The 15,099-nt window shown below is 47.1% G+C and overlaps 1 protein-coding gene and 1 pseudogene across 1 annotated transcript in view; one reads left to right on the top strand and one right to left on the bottom strand.

Moving 5' to 3' along the window:
• The first annotated feature begins 1,220 nt into the window (after positions 1-1,220).
• MPHOSPH8 (M-phase phosphoprotein 8) overlaps positions 1,221-15,099 on the top strand; it is a 52,455-nt gene continuing 38,576 nt past the window's right edge. Inside the window, exons 1-2 of the mRNA XM_049781638.1 lie at positions 1,221-1,379; positions 13,111-13,263. Coding sequence (XP_049637595.1) covers positions 1,221-1,379; positions 13,111-13,263 — 312 coding nt within the window. The remainder of the gene's footprint in view (positions 1,380-13,110; positions 13,264-15,099) is intronic.
• Positions 5,954-6,138, bottom strand: LOC126021384 (uncharacterized; annotated as a pseudogene).

The following is a 15,099-nucleotide window of genomic DNA, read 5'->3' as shown; positions in this document are numbered from 1 at the left end:
AGAGCTGCTCACGTCGGCCTTGCAAGCAGGAGACTGAGTTGCCCAGCTCAAGCCCTGCAGTAGGGCCGTCAACTGGAGCTACCAGTTGAAAGCAGGAGTTGGAGCACTGCAGCAGGAGCAAAGAACCCAGCCAGGAGCCGCCCCGCCCTCCCTCAGCCAAGACCCCGCCTTGGCCTCGGCCAAGTACCACGGGGAGGCGCATCCGACCAGCCCAAAAGCAACCCTGAGTCACGTATCCTATCCACGTGCAATAAGCCCCGCCCACCCGCGGTCCCCGACCAATCGCAAAGATTTCTGGCCCCGTTCACTGCCGTACCGCCTATCCCATAAAACTCTGGCCCCGCCCACCGCGGTCTCCGACCTATCATAAAGGCTCTGGCCCCGCCACCGCTGTCCCGACCTACCCTGTGACGCTCTGGCCCCGCCCACCCTCGGTCCCCGCCCTATCCCAAAGGCTCCGGCCCCGCCCACCTCGGTCCCAACTTATCCCATAAAGCTCCGGCCCCGCCCACCTCTGTGCCGACCTATCCCATAAAGCCCTGACCCTACTCACTGCGGTCTCCGACCTATCATAAAGGCTCTGACCCCGCCCACCGCTGTCCCGCCCTATCATAAAGGCTCTGGCCACGCCCACAGCCTAATCTCATAAAACTCTGGCCCCGCCCACCGCCGTCTCCGCCCTATCATAAAGACTCTGGCCCCGCCCACCTCTGTCCCGCCCTATCTCATAAAGCTCCGGCCCCACCCACCGCGGTCCCCGCCCGATCACAAAGACTCCGGGTCCGCCCACCTCCGTTCCAATTTATCCCATAAAGCTCCGGCCCCGCCCACCGCGGACCCCGACCTCTCCCAAAGCTTCCAGTCCTCGTCCCTGCTCCCTTCGGGCCCTTCCCCCGCCCCTCCCCGCCGCCTTTCCTTCCATCCGGGGGCCCAGTCGGGCGGGGCCCGCCTACCAGCTTCCGGGAGGCGACCCCGCCCGCCCGCCTGATCTCGATTGGCTGGCGCGCGCGCGTCGCTCCCGAATCCCTCGCCCCCATTGGCTGGCCTCTCTCCCTTCGCCGTGTGACGTCACGCGCGGCACGTCGCGTCGCGCGCGAGGCCGAGCCGAAGCGGAGGCGTCGCCTGAGGCCAAGCTGCGCGCGGGCGCGGCTGTCTTGCGTCCCTAATCCTTGCTTCGGTCGCGAGGCGCGCTGGGTCTCCCGCGGTCTCAGTCGCTCGCGATGGCGGCGGCGGCGGAGGACGAGGCCAGGGCGCCCGTGCCGGGGGTGGGCGCGGGCGAGCCTGAGGGGGCGGCGGAGGCGAACGCGCCGCAGGTGGAGAACGCGGACGGCGACGACGTGTTCGAGGTGGAGCAGATCCTGGACGAGAAGACCGAGGAGGTGCGCGCGGGCGCGGGCGCGGGCGCGGGCGCAGGCGCGTGCGCGGGCGCAGGCGCGTGCGCGGGCGGGCGGGGGCGGACGGTGGGCGCGGGCGGCGGCGGAGGCGCCATTTCCCGGCCGACGACGGTGAGCGGGGCTGAGGAGGCGTGGCTGAGGCGCGGCCCGGCGGGGCTCGGGGCTCGCCTGAAACGCCGCCCCTGGCGCACCCCTGTGCTCGCTCGCTGGGGCTCGGTGTTGTGGGCCCGCCTCGAGCACCCCAGCGCCAACCAGGGCGCTTGTTCGTTCCTCCATCCCGCGAGCGAGAAGCCAGCCCAATGGCGGGACCGTTTTTTGTGTGATTTCTTTTGCCCCCCCAAAGGCGACTCTCGGCATCACCCGCACTGAGACCTGTCAGAACCGGCTCACTCAGAGTTAAGGTGTCGGGTCGGGGACTGCCGTGCAAATCCCCGTCACCACGTACCGCCTCCCCAGAGCCCACTAGGATGGATGCCAGAGTACTCCTTGCCCCTCGGGAAAATAACTCACCCGTTCCCGTGATGGTTTCTCCATGCCAGTGAACTGGGGGGCACTGGCTAGGACCTCACAAGCTCGTTCAGAGGCATTCAGTGAAGATGCTTCGGTGGTCGAACTTCCACAGTGAAAGTGAGGGACGGGGTGGGGGGAGTAGTGATAGGAAGTGGAGTGACAATTGGAGTTCTCGGGCCTGGCTCTTTCTCTATAGTATGTATATACATCGAGTGTACTAGTAATGAATCATAAATTGTGTGTGTGTGTGTGTGTGTTTGGGGGCCACACCTGGTGGTCCTCAGGCCTTACTCCAGCTGTGCACTCAGGGATCACGCCTGTCAGGGCTCTGGGCACCTTCAAACCTTGCCTGGCCAGCTGCCTACAGTGCAAGCACCTTCCCCCACTGTAGTATCTCATGGGACTCCGTGAGCACACATTCATTTGTTTATCCTGTGTGTTTGGGGGCCACACTCCTGGCTCTACACTGAGGAATTTCTCCTGGAGGTGCTCAGGGGGGCTCTATGGAATGGTGGTCATTGAACCTGGGTTGCCTGAGTGCAAGGCAAACGCTCCTCAAACTGTCCTGTCGCTTCGGTCTTATAAGCTTAACTTGTAAGCAGCTTTTTTCACCACTTCTACATTCACTTGCTGGGTCTTAGAGAGACAGTTGACAGTTGACATGTGCCTCGGGTTCTGCAGAGAATGATCATCACCTCCCGTCAATCTGCACATCCATCCCTCATGAAGCTGACAGCAAGGCAGGGTCTCTGTTGCTTGCAATTTTCCCAGATGGGGGGTGCTCTCTATCTTCCTTATCTCTTTGAAGTAATGGCCTGAATGCTCTACTGCTCTGAGGAAAACCCTTCAGCAGAACTGGACAGCATTATTACAGAGTTGACACTCACTCTTGGGCCGGGCGGTGGCGCTAAAGGTAAGGTGCCTGCCTTGCCTGCGCTAGCCTTGGACGGACCGCGGTTCGATCCCCCGGTGTCCCATATGGTCCCCCAAGCCAGGAGCAACTTCTGAACACATAGCCAGGAGTAACCCCTGAGCATTACCGGGTGTGGCCCAAAAACCAAAAAAAAAAAAAAAAAAAAAAAAAAGACACTCACTCTTGTGACACTCTCTTGTTTATGAGCTCCCCTGTCTGTATGTTCTGTTCCAGACGTAGCTGTGATGGTTGCCAAGAGGATTGGATTAATGTTTTTGGGTTTTTGTGTGTGTGTGTGTGTGTGTGTTTGGGTCACAACCAGGGGTGCTCTGGGCGTACTCTTGCCTCTTTGCTCAGGGATCACCTCTAGTAGGGTTTGGGGAACCTTATTTCATTCAAAGTCAGGGATCGAAGGCATGGGGGCGGGCAGAAATCTTTTGTTTTGTTTTATTTTGGGACACAGTGAGCAAGACTCAGGTTTCCTGGCTCTGAATCCCTGAATCTCTCAGTGGTGCTCAGGAACTATTTGGGATCCCAGGGACTAAATCGAGGTCAGCCTCATCAAGTTCCTTCCCCCTTCTCCTATATCTCCAGCCTCCTTGAAGACATTTTCAATGTATTTAGATAGGTAGATAGAACTGTATGTATGTATTATATATATATACATACATATTTATGTGCCCAGGTAGGTCCCTATATATAAGCCATATTTTTATTGCTAAGTATGGTTTGTTTTGAGAATCAGGGATAGCAGAGCTTAGGGGCCACTTTTAGGTTTGTGGTTGGGGCCTACTCCTTACAATTCTTGGGGACCACCTGTGTGGTAGAGGTCAAATCAGGGCCTACTGCATACCCATTGAGTCATCTCTTGGGGTTACTAGATGTCATTTGTTGTTTACAGATCTTTTTTACATAATAAAGATTTTGGGTTTACGGAGCCAGAACAGTTCTAGTGAGTAAGCTTCTTGCCTTGTACACGGTTGGTCAAATTTGGTCCCCAGCATCCCATAGTGTCTCCTGAGCTTGCCAAGCAAGAGTGATCCCTAAGTTACGAAATAGGTTTTACCTCTGGGTGTGGCCAAACCCCTCCCCAAATTGGGACTTATTTTTTCATTTCTGCCTATCTGTGCTTTAGTGGATTATCACAAGTTGAGTTATCATGGGATGACCCCCCACCCATTTAGCACCAATTAGCCCAGCTAACCCTGCTAAGCCCCTCTGAATCCCCTTCCAGGTCCCAGAATAACAGTACGATAATTAGTTCCTTAGGTGTCTTTGCATTTCTCCGTCTGTACATACATTCCACATTATTTTCTTCATTTAAAGGTTTTGTGTAGTTATATATTTTTTAACTTACGGTTTTGCTTGACCTCTGTTTTAGGTTAATCCATGTTGTTTGGAACTGTTGTCTTTTTCAATCCAGTAATCTGTAGTTTGTTTTCTTTTTTTTCTTTCTTTTTTTTTTTTTTTTGGTTTTTGGGTCACACCCTGTGACGCTCAGGGGTTACTCCTGGCTATGCGCTCAGAAGTTGCTCCTGGCTTCTTGGGGGACCATATGGGACGCCGGGGGATCGAACCGCGGTCCATCCTAGGCTAGCGCAGGCAAGGCAGGCACCTTACCTCCAGCGCCACGGCCCGGCCCCTGTTTTCTTTCTTTCTTTCTTTTTTTTTTTTTTTTTATTTTTGGTTATTGGATCACACCCGGCAGTGACTCCTGGCTCCATGCTCAGACATTGCTCCTGGCAGGCACAGGGGACCATATGGGATGCCGGGATTTGAACCAGTGACCTTCTGCATGAAAGGCAAATGCCTTACCTCCATGCTATCTCTCCAGCCTCTGTAGTTTGTTTTCAATTTTAGCTGTTAATGCACTTTTTAGAGCTATAGATTAACTTTATTACTGCATAGAAATACTGATATATCAATATATTAACTATCTTTACTACCACTGTTAGTTTGCAATTTTGTACTAATATAAATAATGCTTTTATGAACTTTTATGGTAAATATAGGTATTTTGATGCATTTTGCACATTTCTCCTGATTAAACATACCCAAGACTGGAAAGTTTTTTAGTCATAAGGTATGCAAATGGCTTTAGTTTAAAAGGGAAATTATTATTATTATTATTGTTGTTGTTGTTATTATTGTTATTTTGTTTTTTTTGGGCCACCCGGTGACACTCAGGGGTTACTCCTGGCTCTACACTCAGAAATCACTCCTGGCTTGGGCGTTCATATGGGACGCCTGGGGATTGAACCCAGGTCTATCCTGGGTCAGCTGCGTGCAAGGCATGCTATCACTCTGGCCCCAAGGGGAAATTTTTGTTTGTTTGTTTTTGGGTCATACCTAGCAGCACTCAGGGGTTACTCCTGGCTCTACGCTCAGAAATCCCTCCTGGCAGACTCAGGGGACCATGTGGGATGCCAGGATTCGAACCACCGCCCTTTTGCACGCAAGGCAAATGCCTTACCTCCATGCTATCTCTCTGGCTCTGGGAAATTTTTTTGTTTTTGTTTTTTAGGGCCACACCCGTTTGATGCTCAGGGGTTACTCCTGGCTAAGCGCTCAGAAATTGCCCCAGGCTTGGGGGGACCATATGGGACGCCTGGGGATCATACCGCGGTCCTTCCTTGGCTAGCGCTTTCAAGTCAAACACCTTACCTCTAGCGCCACCTCCCCGGCCCCGGACCCAGATTTGATCCTTGGCAGCCCATATCATATGGTCCTCAGGCCGACATGGAACAACTTCTGAGCTCAGAGCCAGGAGTGGCCCTGAGTGTCGCCGGGTATGCCCCCACCCCAAAGAAAAGAAAAAGAAATAAATAAGTACAGTGAGTAACAAGCAAATTAGTGAAAATTCTATCTCCAATAAGGTCATTGAGTCATTGGCAGAAGGTTTAGTAAGCTCTTGTTGCAAGCAGACCATTCTGTAATTTCATATTTTCCATATGTTAAGTGATCTCAGGTACACATTGGCATCTAAATTGGTGTGTTTGGAGGTTGGAGTGATAGCACAGCTATGATAGCACGAGGCAGACCTGAGATGGGCCCGGGTTCAATTCCCAGCATCCCATATGGTTCCCTGAACCTGCCAGGAGTGATTTTATTTTATTTTTTTTCTTTTTTTTTCTATTCCACTCAGACTGCATCCTCTCCCTCTATCCTTTCCAGAGGAAAGGGAGAATGATCATCAATGACCAAAAGGCAGTTGCAGAAACAACACCTCACAGTCAGGAGAGGACACTCTGACTTCTCGTGGCTTCGAGTGCTCTACACGATCAGAGAAACTTTTCTAGTTACATCAGGGGTCTCAAACTCGAGGCCCGTGAGCTGTTTGCGGCCCTCCGTACAACATTTTGTGGCCCGCGGCCAGCCTTCAAATATCGCAGTATTCGTGATTATTCGCTTACCAAATAATCTCAATAAAAATCGCATTAGTAAGGAAAAAAATCACATTAAACATTCGCATACCCCAAGCTGTTTCGTTCAGGGTATGCAAATGTTTGATGCGACTTTTTTTTTTTTTTTTGTGGTTTTTGCTCAGGGGTTACTCCTGGCTCCATGCTCAGAAATTGCTCCTGGCAGGCACAGGGGACCATATGGGACACTGGGATTCGAACCGATGACCTCTTGCATGAAAGGCAAACGCTTTACCTCCATGCTATCTCTCCAGCCCCTGATGCGACTTTTTGTGATTTTTTTTTCTTACTAAAGCGATTTTTTTATTGCGAATATTCGGTAAGCGAAATCCCTTATGCAGCCCTGCCTCACCCCGACTTTGCCTCCTGCGGCCCACAGGTAAATTGAGTTTGAGACCACTGAGTTACATACTATAGAAATGATCCCTGAAAATATAGTCCAGGGGCCGGGCAGTGGCGCTGGAGGTAAGGTGCCTGCCTTGCCTGCGCTAGCCTAGGACGGACCGCGGTTTGATCCCCCGGCGTCCCATATGGTCCCCCAAGAAGCCAGGAGCAACTTCTGAGCGCATAGCCAGGAGTAACCCTGAGCGTCACAGGGTGTGGCCCAAAAACCAAAAAAAAAAAGAAAAAGAAAAAAAAAAAGAAAATATAGTCCAAGGGTGGCGAACAAGTTTGACACAAAGAGCCAAAATTTTAAACTGTGAGAGTCAGAGAGCCACGCCACGCAGTGACCTGCCAAAACAGACAAACACTCACACAAAAACATCTGATTTTAACAATAATTTATTAAACACATATTGCATTTTGCCATTTTGAGTGAGGGTAAAAATCCTGCTGTGATGGTGAGGGTGTGCTGCATCCTCCACACTAAGAACTAACAGCAAGATGTGACACCACATGTGACACACGGGTCCATTCCCCCCACCTCGCTGGCCCGTGCCACTGTTTCCGAGGGATGGGAGACAGGATGACGCAGCCAGGGGGTGGGACTCCGTGCTCAGAGATCTCTCCTCAGAGGTCCCTCCTCAGAAGCAGTATAACAAAATCCAAACTTGGCAAAGAGCCACAGTATACAAAATGATAAGAGGCAAAGAGCTGCATTCATTTTGGCCGGGAGCCTCGTGTGTTCACCATCCCTGATATAGTCTTAGGAGTGATTTCTGAACCCAGAACCAGGAGTAATCCTTAAGCACCGCTGGATGTGACCACCCCCCCAAAAAAAAAACCCAAATAAATTGGTGTATTCCTATGGGAATGACAGCATCAAACTTATGAAATAAGCTAGGTACATGGCTCAGTGGTAAAACCATGCCTTGCATGTATGATGACCTGAATTTATAATATAATATATACTTATATATGTAATATAATATATATTATATATAATATAATAACCAGCACCATAGGGGAAAAATGATGGAAGTAAAAGAAAGTAATTATAAACCCCAGATTGGTACTGGATCAGCCAGGCAAATGGCCCTACCCTCTGTACTATCACTCCAGTCCCATATGTAACCTAGGCTCAATCCTTGCTTGCATTTGGTTCCCCAGGTACTGCCAGGAATAAGCCCTGAGCACTGCGGAGTGTGGCCCAAAAAACCAAAAAGAAAAGCCAAAACATTGAATAACCAGCATTGTTGTGATTCATTGTGATGTTACCTTTTTTTTGGGGGGGGGGGGGGTTTTGAGCCACACCTGGTGACCCTCCTGGCTATGTGTTCAAAAATCGGCCCTGGCTTGGGGAACCATATGGGACGCCAGGGGATCGAACCACATTCCTTCCTAGGTTAGTGTGTGCAAGGCAAATGCCCTACGGCTTGTGCCACCGCTCGGGCCTCTGATGTTACCCTTTTTAATATTTCTTTTTATTTATTTGGTCAGTTTTGCTGTTGTTGTTTGGTTAGTTGGTTTTGGACCATACCAGGCAATTCTCAGGAGTTAGGAATCCATTCCTGGCGGGCTTGGGGGACCATATAGAATGCCAGGATCGAACCTGAGTTGACTGTACCCAAAACCCTACCTGCTGTACTATTGCTCTGGCCCCACTATTTTTATTTTTAACAATTTACTTTTAAAATTTAAGATAAAAGTTTAAAAGATTTTTGGGCCGGAGAGATAGAACAGTGTTAGCCTTGCACACAGCTGATCCAGGATGGATGGTGGTTTGAATCTTGGTATCTCATATGGTCCCCTGTGCCTGCCAGGAGTAATCCCTGAACCCACTGCGTTTTGATACCCAAAAACCAAAAAAAAAAAAAAAAAAAAAAAAAAAAGAAAGTTTAAAAGATTTTTTTTTTAATTTAGTGGTTTTCTGTCTTTTGTCCTGTCTGTGCTCAGGGCTTATTCCTAGCTTTGTGCTCAAGGACCACTCCTAATGGTACTTATGCTGTGAGATCAAACCTGAATTGGCCATATACAAGGCAAGTGCTATATTAGCAGTACTGTCTCTTTAGCCTCTTTATGACCTAGAAGTTCAAGGTGAATACATAGCTCACTATTTTTCAGACTTTTTCATTTCAAATTGTGTGTTAGGGCTGGAGAGATAGCACAGTGGTAGGGCATTTGACTTGCACGCGACCGACCCAGGATGGACCTGAGTTCAATTTCTGGTATCCCATATGATCCCCTGAAACTGCCAGGAGCAATTTCTGAGTGCAGAGCTAGGAGTAACCCCTGAGCATCACCAGGTATGACCAAAACAAAACAAAACAAAACAAAACAAAACATCAGATGTGTCATACTAGGATATCTGTTTTGATTCAGTAAAATAGTATTGTTCAGGGTAGAGAAAGACTACAGAAATTAAGACTTACTTTGTGTGCACTTGGTCTGATCCTCAATGTTACATGTGGTCCCCAGAGCAGCAACCAGAAGCGATCTCTGAGCACAGAACCAGGAGTAAACCATTAGAACTACTGGGTATAGTCCCCAAAACAAAACGAAATATGTAATTTAGGACCACATTCATATACTACACTATGCCCCTAAGACTCAGATTCTTTTTTTTTGTTTGTTTGGGTCACACCCGATAGTGCTCCTGGCAGGTTATTCCTGGCTCTATGTTCAGAAATTGCCGCTGGCAGAGTCAAGGGACCATATGGGATGCCGGAATTCGAACCACCGTCTTTCTGCATGAAAGGCAAACGCCTTACCTCCATGCTATATCTCCGACCCAAGACTCTGATTCTTGAAGAACTTTTTTTTTGTGTGTGGTTTTTGGGTCACACCTGGCAGTGCTTAGGGAGCAAGGCTGTGGAGTTGGTAGATAAATGTTTCGACTTCAACTCTGAAGTTTTTTGTACTTCCAACTCCCAACTCCAGGTACCCAAAATTAATTTTATTTCATTTTTGGGTTTTTGGGCCACACCCGGGTGATGCTCAGGTTACTCCAGAAATCACTACTGGCTTGGGGGACCATATGGGACACCAGGGGATTGAAACCCGGTTCGTCCTGGGTCAGCCTTGTGCAAGGCAAACACCCTACCACTGCGCAGCACTCCAGCACCACAGTGGAATCATTTTACATTTTCTTCACATCCTCACCATTTTTTTCTCCTGCTTATATTTATTATAGCCATCTAGAGGATGTGAAATACTATCATGGTTTTGATTTAATTTTCCTAGGAAAGATGATCTTTAGAGTGTTATCATGTGCTTATTGAACATATGTAGATCTTTAGCAAAGTGCTTTAAATTCTTTACTTTTTGAGGGAGGGTACACCCAGTGATGCTCAGGGATTACTCCTGGCTATGCGCTCAGAAATCGCTCCTGGCTTGGGGGATCATCTGGGATGCTGGGGATTGGACTGAGGTCCGTCCTGGGTCAGCCGTGTGCAAGACCCCTAAATTCTTTACTCTTACATTGATGATATATACCTTTGTCTTTGAGTTGCAGTACTTCATTTGAATATGAAACTACCATCTATAAAGCTGCCGATGTTACTTCCAGTTACATGGGTTGCCTTATCACTCTTCTTTTGGTGTACAGAAAGAAATTCCTTTTCTCCCTCTTACCCTTTTTTCCTTTTGCTCTCTCCTTTTTTCTCTTCTTTCCTTCTCTCCCCTTCCCAACAATGTTCAAGGGTTACTCCTGGCTCTGCGATATGGTTGTGGTGTTTACGGGGTAGTGAGTTCTGCCCACATGTGTGCTGTCTCAGCCTCCTGCTGCATGACCTTAAGGTCACAGGGATCCCAAGATATCTTTTAATTTTTTTTTAATGATGGCAAATTTATGTTTTGTAATTTTCAGATTGTGTGTGTGGGGAGGGTTTGTTCTTTTGATGTCATATTCAAGAAACCGATGCCAAAATCAAGATCCTGAGGATTTATTCCTATGAGCCACCTAAAATTTTAGCTTTTAAATTTAGGTCTTTGATCCATTGTATATTTTTTTTGTTTTGTTTTTTTTTTTTTGTTTTGTTTTTTTAGTTTTTGGGTCACACCTGGCAGTGCTCAGGGGTTACTCCTGGCTGTCTGCTCAGAAATAGCTCCTGGCAGGCACAGGGGACCATATGGGACACCGGGATTCGAACCAACCACCTTTGGTCCTGGATCGGCTGCTTGCAAGGCAAACACCGCTGTGCTATCTCTCTGGGCCCGATCCATTGTATATTAATTAATTTTGTGAGGTAAGGTTGGTAGCTTGATTATTTTGCACATGAAAATAAGTTTTCTCAGCACAGTTTACTTCCTTTGTAAGTTGACAGGGCATCCTTATTTGAACCAATTGACCATAACTATAGCTCTATCTGTATAGACTCATTTTTGGATTTTTTGTGTCTGTTTTTGAATTGAAGTTTTTTTTTTTTTTTTTTTTTTTTTTTTGGTTTTTGGGCTACACCGGTCACGCTCAGGAATTACTCCTGGCTATGAGCTCAGAAATCGTGCCTGGCTTGGGGGACCATATGGGACAGCGGGGATCGTCCTAGGCTAGTGCAGGCAAGGCAGGCACCTTACCTCTAGCGCCACCACCCGGCCCTGAATCGAAGTTTTGTAATAAACTTTGTTATCAGTAAGGGAATTCTTTGCCTTTTCCCTTCCCTTCCCTCCCCTCCCCTCTCCTCCCTCCCCCCCTCTCTTTCTTTTTTGTTTTTTGGGTCACACCCAGCGGTGCTCAGGGGTTACTCCTGGCTGTCTGCTCAGAAATAGCTCCTGGCAGGCACGGGAACCACATGGGACACCGGGATTCGAACCAACCACCTTTGGTCCTGGATCGGCTGCTTGCAAGGCAAATGCCGCTGTGCTATCTTTCCGGGCCTCCCTCCCTCCCTCCCTCCCTTTCTTCCCTCCCTCCCTCCCTCCATCCATCTCTCTCTTTCTTTCTGTTTTTTTGTTTGTTTGTTTTTGGGTCACACTGGCAGTGCTCAGGGGTTACCCCTGGCTCTGTGATCAGAAATCGCTCCTGGCAGGCTCATATGGGATGCCGGGATTCGAACCACTGTCCTTCTGCATGAAAGGCAAATGCCTTACCTCCATGCTGTCTCTCTGGCTTTGGTTCTTCAGAACCTCTTGTAATTACATAAGAAATTGAGATTTGGATTTTCTGGTTTAACACACAGAGCTTTTGGAATTTTGTTAAGTATTGCATTGAGTCGCTCAATCACTTTAGATATGTTAGCATTAGTGGGGAGCACACTCAGCAGTGCTTGGGGTTATTCCTGGCTCTGTGCTCATAAATCACTCCTGGCAGGCTCAGGGATGCTGGGTTTGAACCCAAATCAGCTGCATGCAAGGCTGCAGCTGTTCCAGTCCCAAGATATGTTAGCTTTTTTGTTCGTTCTTATTTTCAGGCCATACCCGGTCTTCGGATAAGTGGCAAACTCCCCATCATGATAGGAATATGACCTAAATTTCTTACAAATTTTTTTCTCCCAAAGACAGTGATTTTTCTCTCCTGGGGAGCACAGCAGAATATGTACTCACCTCCATGTCATGCCCTCTGATATCAGATGAACTTTCTATGTGTAAAAGCAGAATCTGTGCAGTGGTTTTGAATTTCGGAGGATTGCCCATTAATTTAGGGAATGTTTTTTGACCACTCAAACCCATATCCTTGAAAAATAGTGAAACAAATACTTGTTACCTGAGTGAAAGGAAAGATAAAAATAGTATTATTTCAGTATTTTAATAAAATCTATAGTGATCATATATTTTAAATGTGTGGGCCAAAGAGATGGTGCTTCAGCAGAGGCAGGGTGCTTGCCTGCAAGCAGTTGATTCTGATTCAATCCCTAGTACCATCTATGGTACCCAAACCCTGTGTGGGATCATCCCTGAGATCACAGACCTCTGAGCACCACAGAGTGTTTTACCACCCTCTCCCCCCCGCCCCCCAAAATAGATGCAACTGGTAGAGTTTTCTCCCCATTCCCTGTGACTCATTGATTTTTTGTTTGTTTGTTTTTTTGGGCCTCACCCGTTTGATGCTCAGGGGTTACTCCTGGCTAAGTGCTCAGAATTTGCCTGACTCATTGATTTTTTTCAAAGGTATCACAAAAAGAGAAAGCCCAGGGGCCGGAGAGATAGCATTGGAGGCAAGGCGTTTATGGTCCCCCATGCCTGCCAGGAGCAATTTCTGAGCACTGCCGGGTGTGACCCAAAAACCAAAGAGAGAGAGAAAGAGAGAGAGGGGGGGAGGGGAGGGGGAGGGGGAGGGAGGGGGAGAGGGAGAGGGGGGGAGGAGAGAGGGGGAGAGAGAGAGGGAGAGCCCAATTTTTGGTATCTGGAACATAGAAGAAGAAATGAACATATTTTAATGACTGACTTCCACTTTAAATAAGTTTTCAAGTTCTCCATCAATTTTTAACATTTTGCTTCTGGAAGTTTAATGAAGTTAGTAATATGCTTTGTTTCTTTTTAATTTATCTGACAGGGTAATGTTCTTTACAAAGTTCGTTGGAAGGGTTATACTTCAGAGGACGACACCTGGGAACCAGAGGTCCACCTCCAAGACTGTAAAGAAGTTCTTCTTGAATTTAGGAATAGAATCGCAGAGAAAATGAAACCAGTCAAGAGAGACGTTCAGGTAGTAGATTTTTAATATCAATTTTTATTTTTATTGCAGTATTATTTTGGTTGATAAAGTATATAGTAAAGAACTTAAAATAGAAAGTATTTGTGTTATAAATTCCGCATCACCAGTTGGGTATCACTGACTGTATCTTTAAAGGCTGTTCTTGCATCACCAGGGTCACACATGGCTGTTCTTGAGGGACTGTCCTGTGTCTGGGATTGACTGCAGGGCCTCTACATACAAAGCACATCCTGGCCTCTTGAGTTCTCTTCTGGTCCCACAAGTTCTTTTATTTAAATTTTTTGCCACTTTTTTCTGTAGTATGCTGTGATTATAGCTAACACATCTGTGTGATTTATATATACTGGTTAATATTTTTCTTTAAGCATCACTGTAACCAGTATGACCCTACAGTAGGCCTGAGCAGTCTCTCATTTCTGAGTTCTTTTTTTTTTTTTTTTTGTTACCGGGCCACATCTGGCTGCACTCGGGTTTGTTTGTTTTTGGTTTTTGGTTTTTGGGCCACACCCGGCCACACAGCTCAGGGGTTACTCCTGGCTGTCTGCTCAGAAATAGCTCCTGGCAGGCACGGGGGACCATATGGGACACCGGGATTCGAACCAACCACCTTTGGTCCTGGATCGGCTGCTTGCAAGGCAAACACCACTCTGCTATCTCTCCGGGCCCAGTTTTAGTGTTTTTGCCATTTGAAATAAAAGAGATCAAAGGCACTCAGATAAATCAAACTTTTATCAATACTTTGTTTTTGTTGCTTTGGGAGCCCACGTGCATGCATCAGTGCTCAGTGGCTTGTCCCAGGAGTGTAGGAGGCTCATGTGTCTGAGATTGAACCAACCTCCTGCTTGTAGGACATGGACTGAGTCCTCTGAAAACTCTCTAGCCCATCATCAGTATTTTGGGAAAAAATTATAATGGGATAGTGTGTCCATTGTTTTTGCTTTGATTTTCTTTCACAAATAACTGAGTTGACTTGTCTAAAAATTTCTGTTTATTTTTCATGGACTGTTCTTTGAATTTTATTTATAAATTGAACAAACTCTTGATTCATAATGCTTGATTTTGCCATTTTTCATTAATCATATGTTAGGTTATTGGCAGATCTTGAATTTAGAACTATATAATTTTATTATTTTTTACATTCAAAAAGTGAACGTTTCTCATCAAAAATAAATTTCTATTCTTTAATTTAACAGAAATATATTGCTTTCCTAGTTGGGGAGAGAGAACAGGAGTTACAGCGCTTGCATTGCAAACACACAAATCCAGTTCAGTACCTGGCACACATATGGTCCCCTGAACTCTACCTGGATGATCCCAGAGAGCAGAGCCAGGAGTAAGCCCTGACTGGTGTTACCAATCCTCCCCACTAAAAAAACACACAACTGTTATTGTTGTTATGGAAGGTCATTCTGTGGCAAGGCACATACCTCACTCACATGCATAACAGCTTGCATTCTCTCTATTCCCAGCATTGGGAGGTGGGGGTTGGGGATTGGGGCCAGATGGATAAATTTTAAATTACCTTACCAATGTAAAGGCTGTTTCGATTGACTATGTATAATAGTTGTTAGTGATAGTAGCAATGTTGAATGTATGCACATGCCAACACTTCAATGGTCTGAAATCAGTATTGATGAGTAAACTCAGTAACTGATTTTACTTTCACCAGCAAGTAAAGATATTGCCAACTGTTCTCTTACCTATCCTAATAGGTCGCCTTTTAGTTTGGGCTTTAGTTTGATGTTAAATGGATAGCTTCTCGATATAAGAGAGGAATTACCTGGTTTTTAAATTTTATGTTGTAATTCTAGTATCTTTAATAAATGA

This window comes from Suncus etruscus, chromosome 10 (assembly GCF_024139225.1).
Source record: "Suncus etruscus isolate mSunEtr1 chromosome 10, mSunEtr1.pri.cur, whole genome shotgun sequence".
NCBI lineage: Eukaryota > Metazoa > Chordata > Mammalia > Eulipotyphla > Soricidae > Suncus > Suncus etruscus.
The sequence above is the reverse complement of the archived record's forward strand: the minus strand, read 5'-3'. Positions and strand labels throughout refer to the sequence as shown.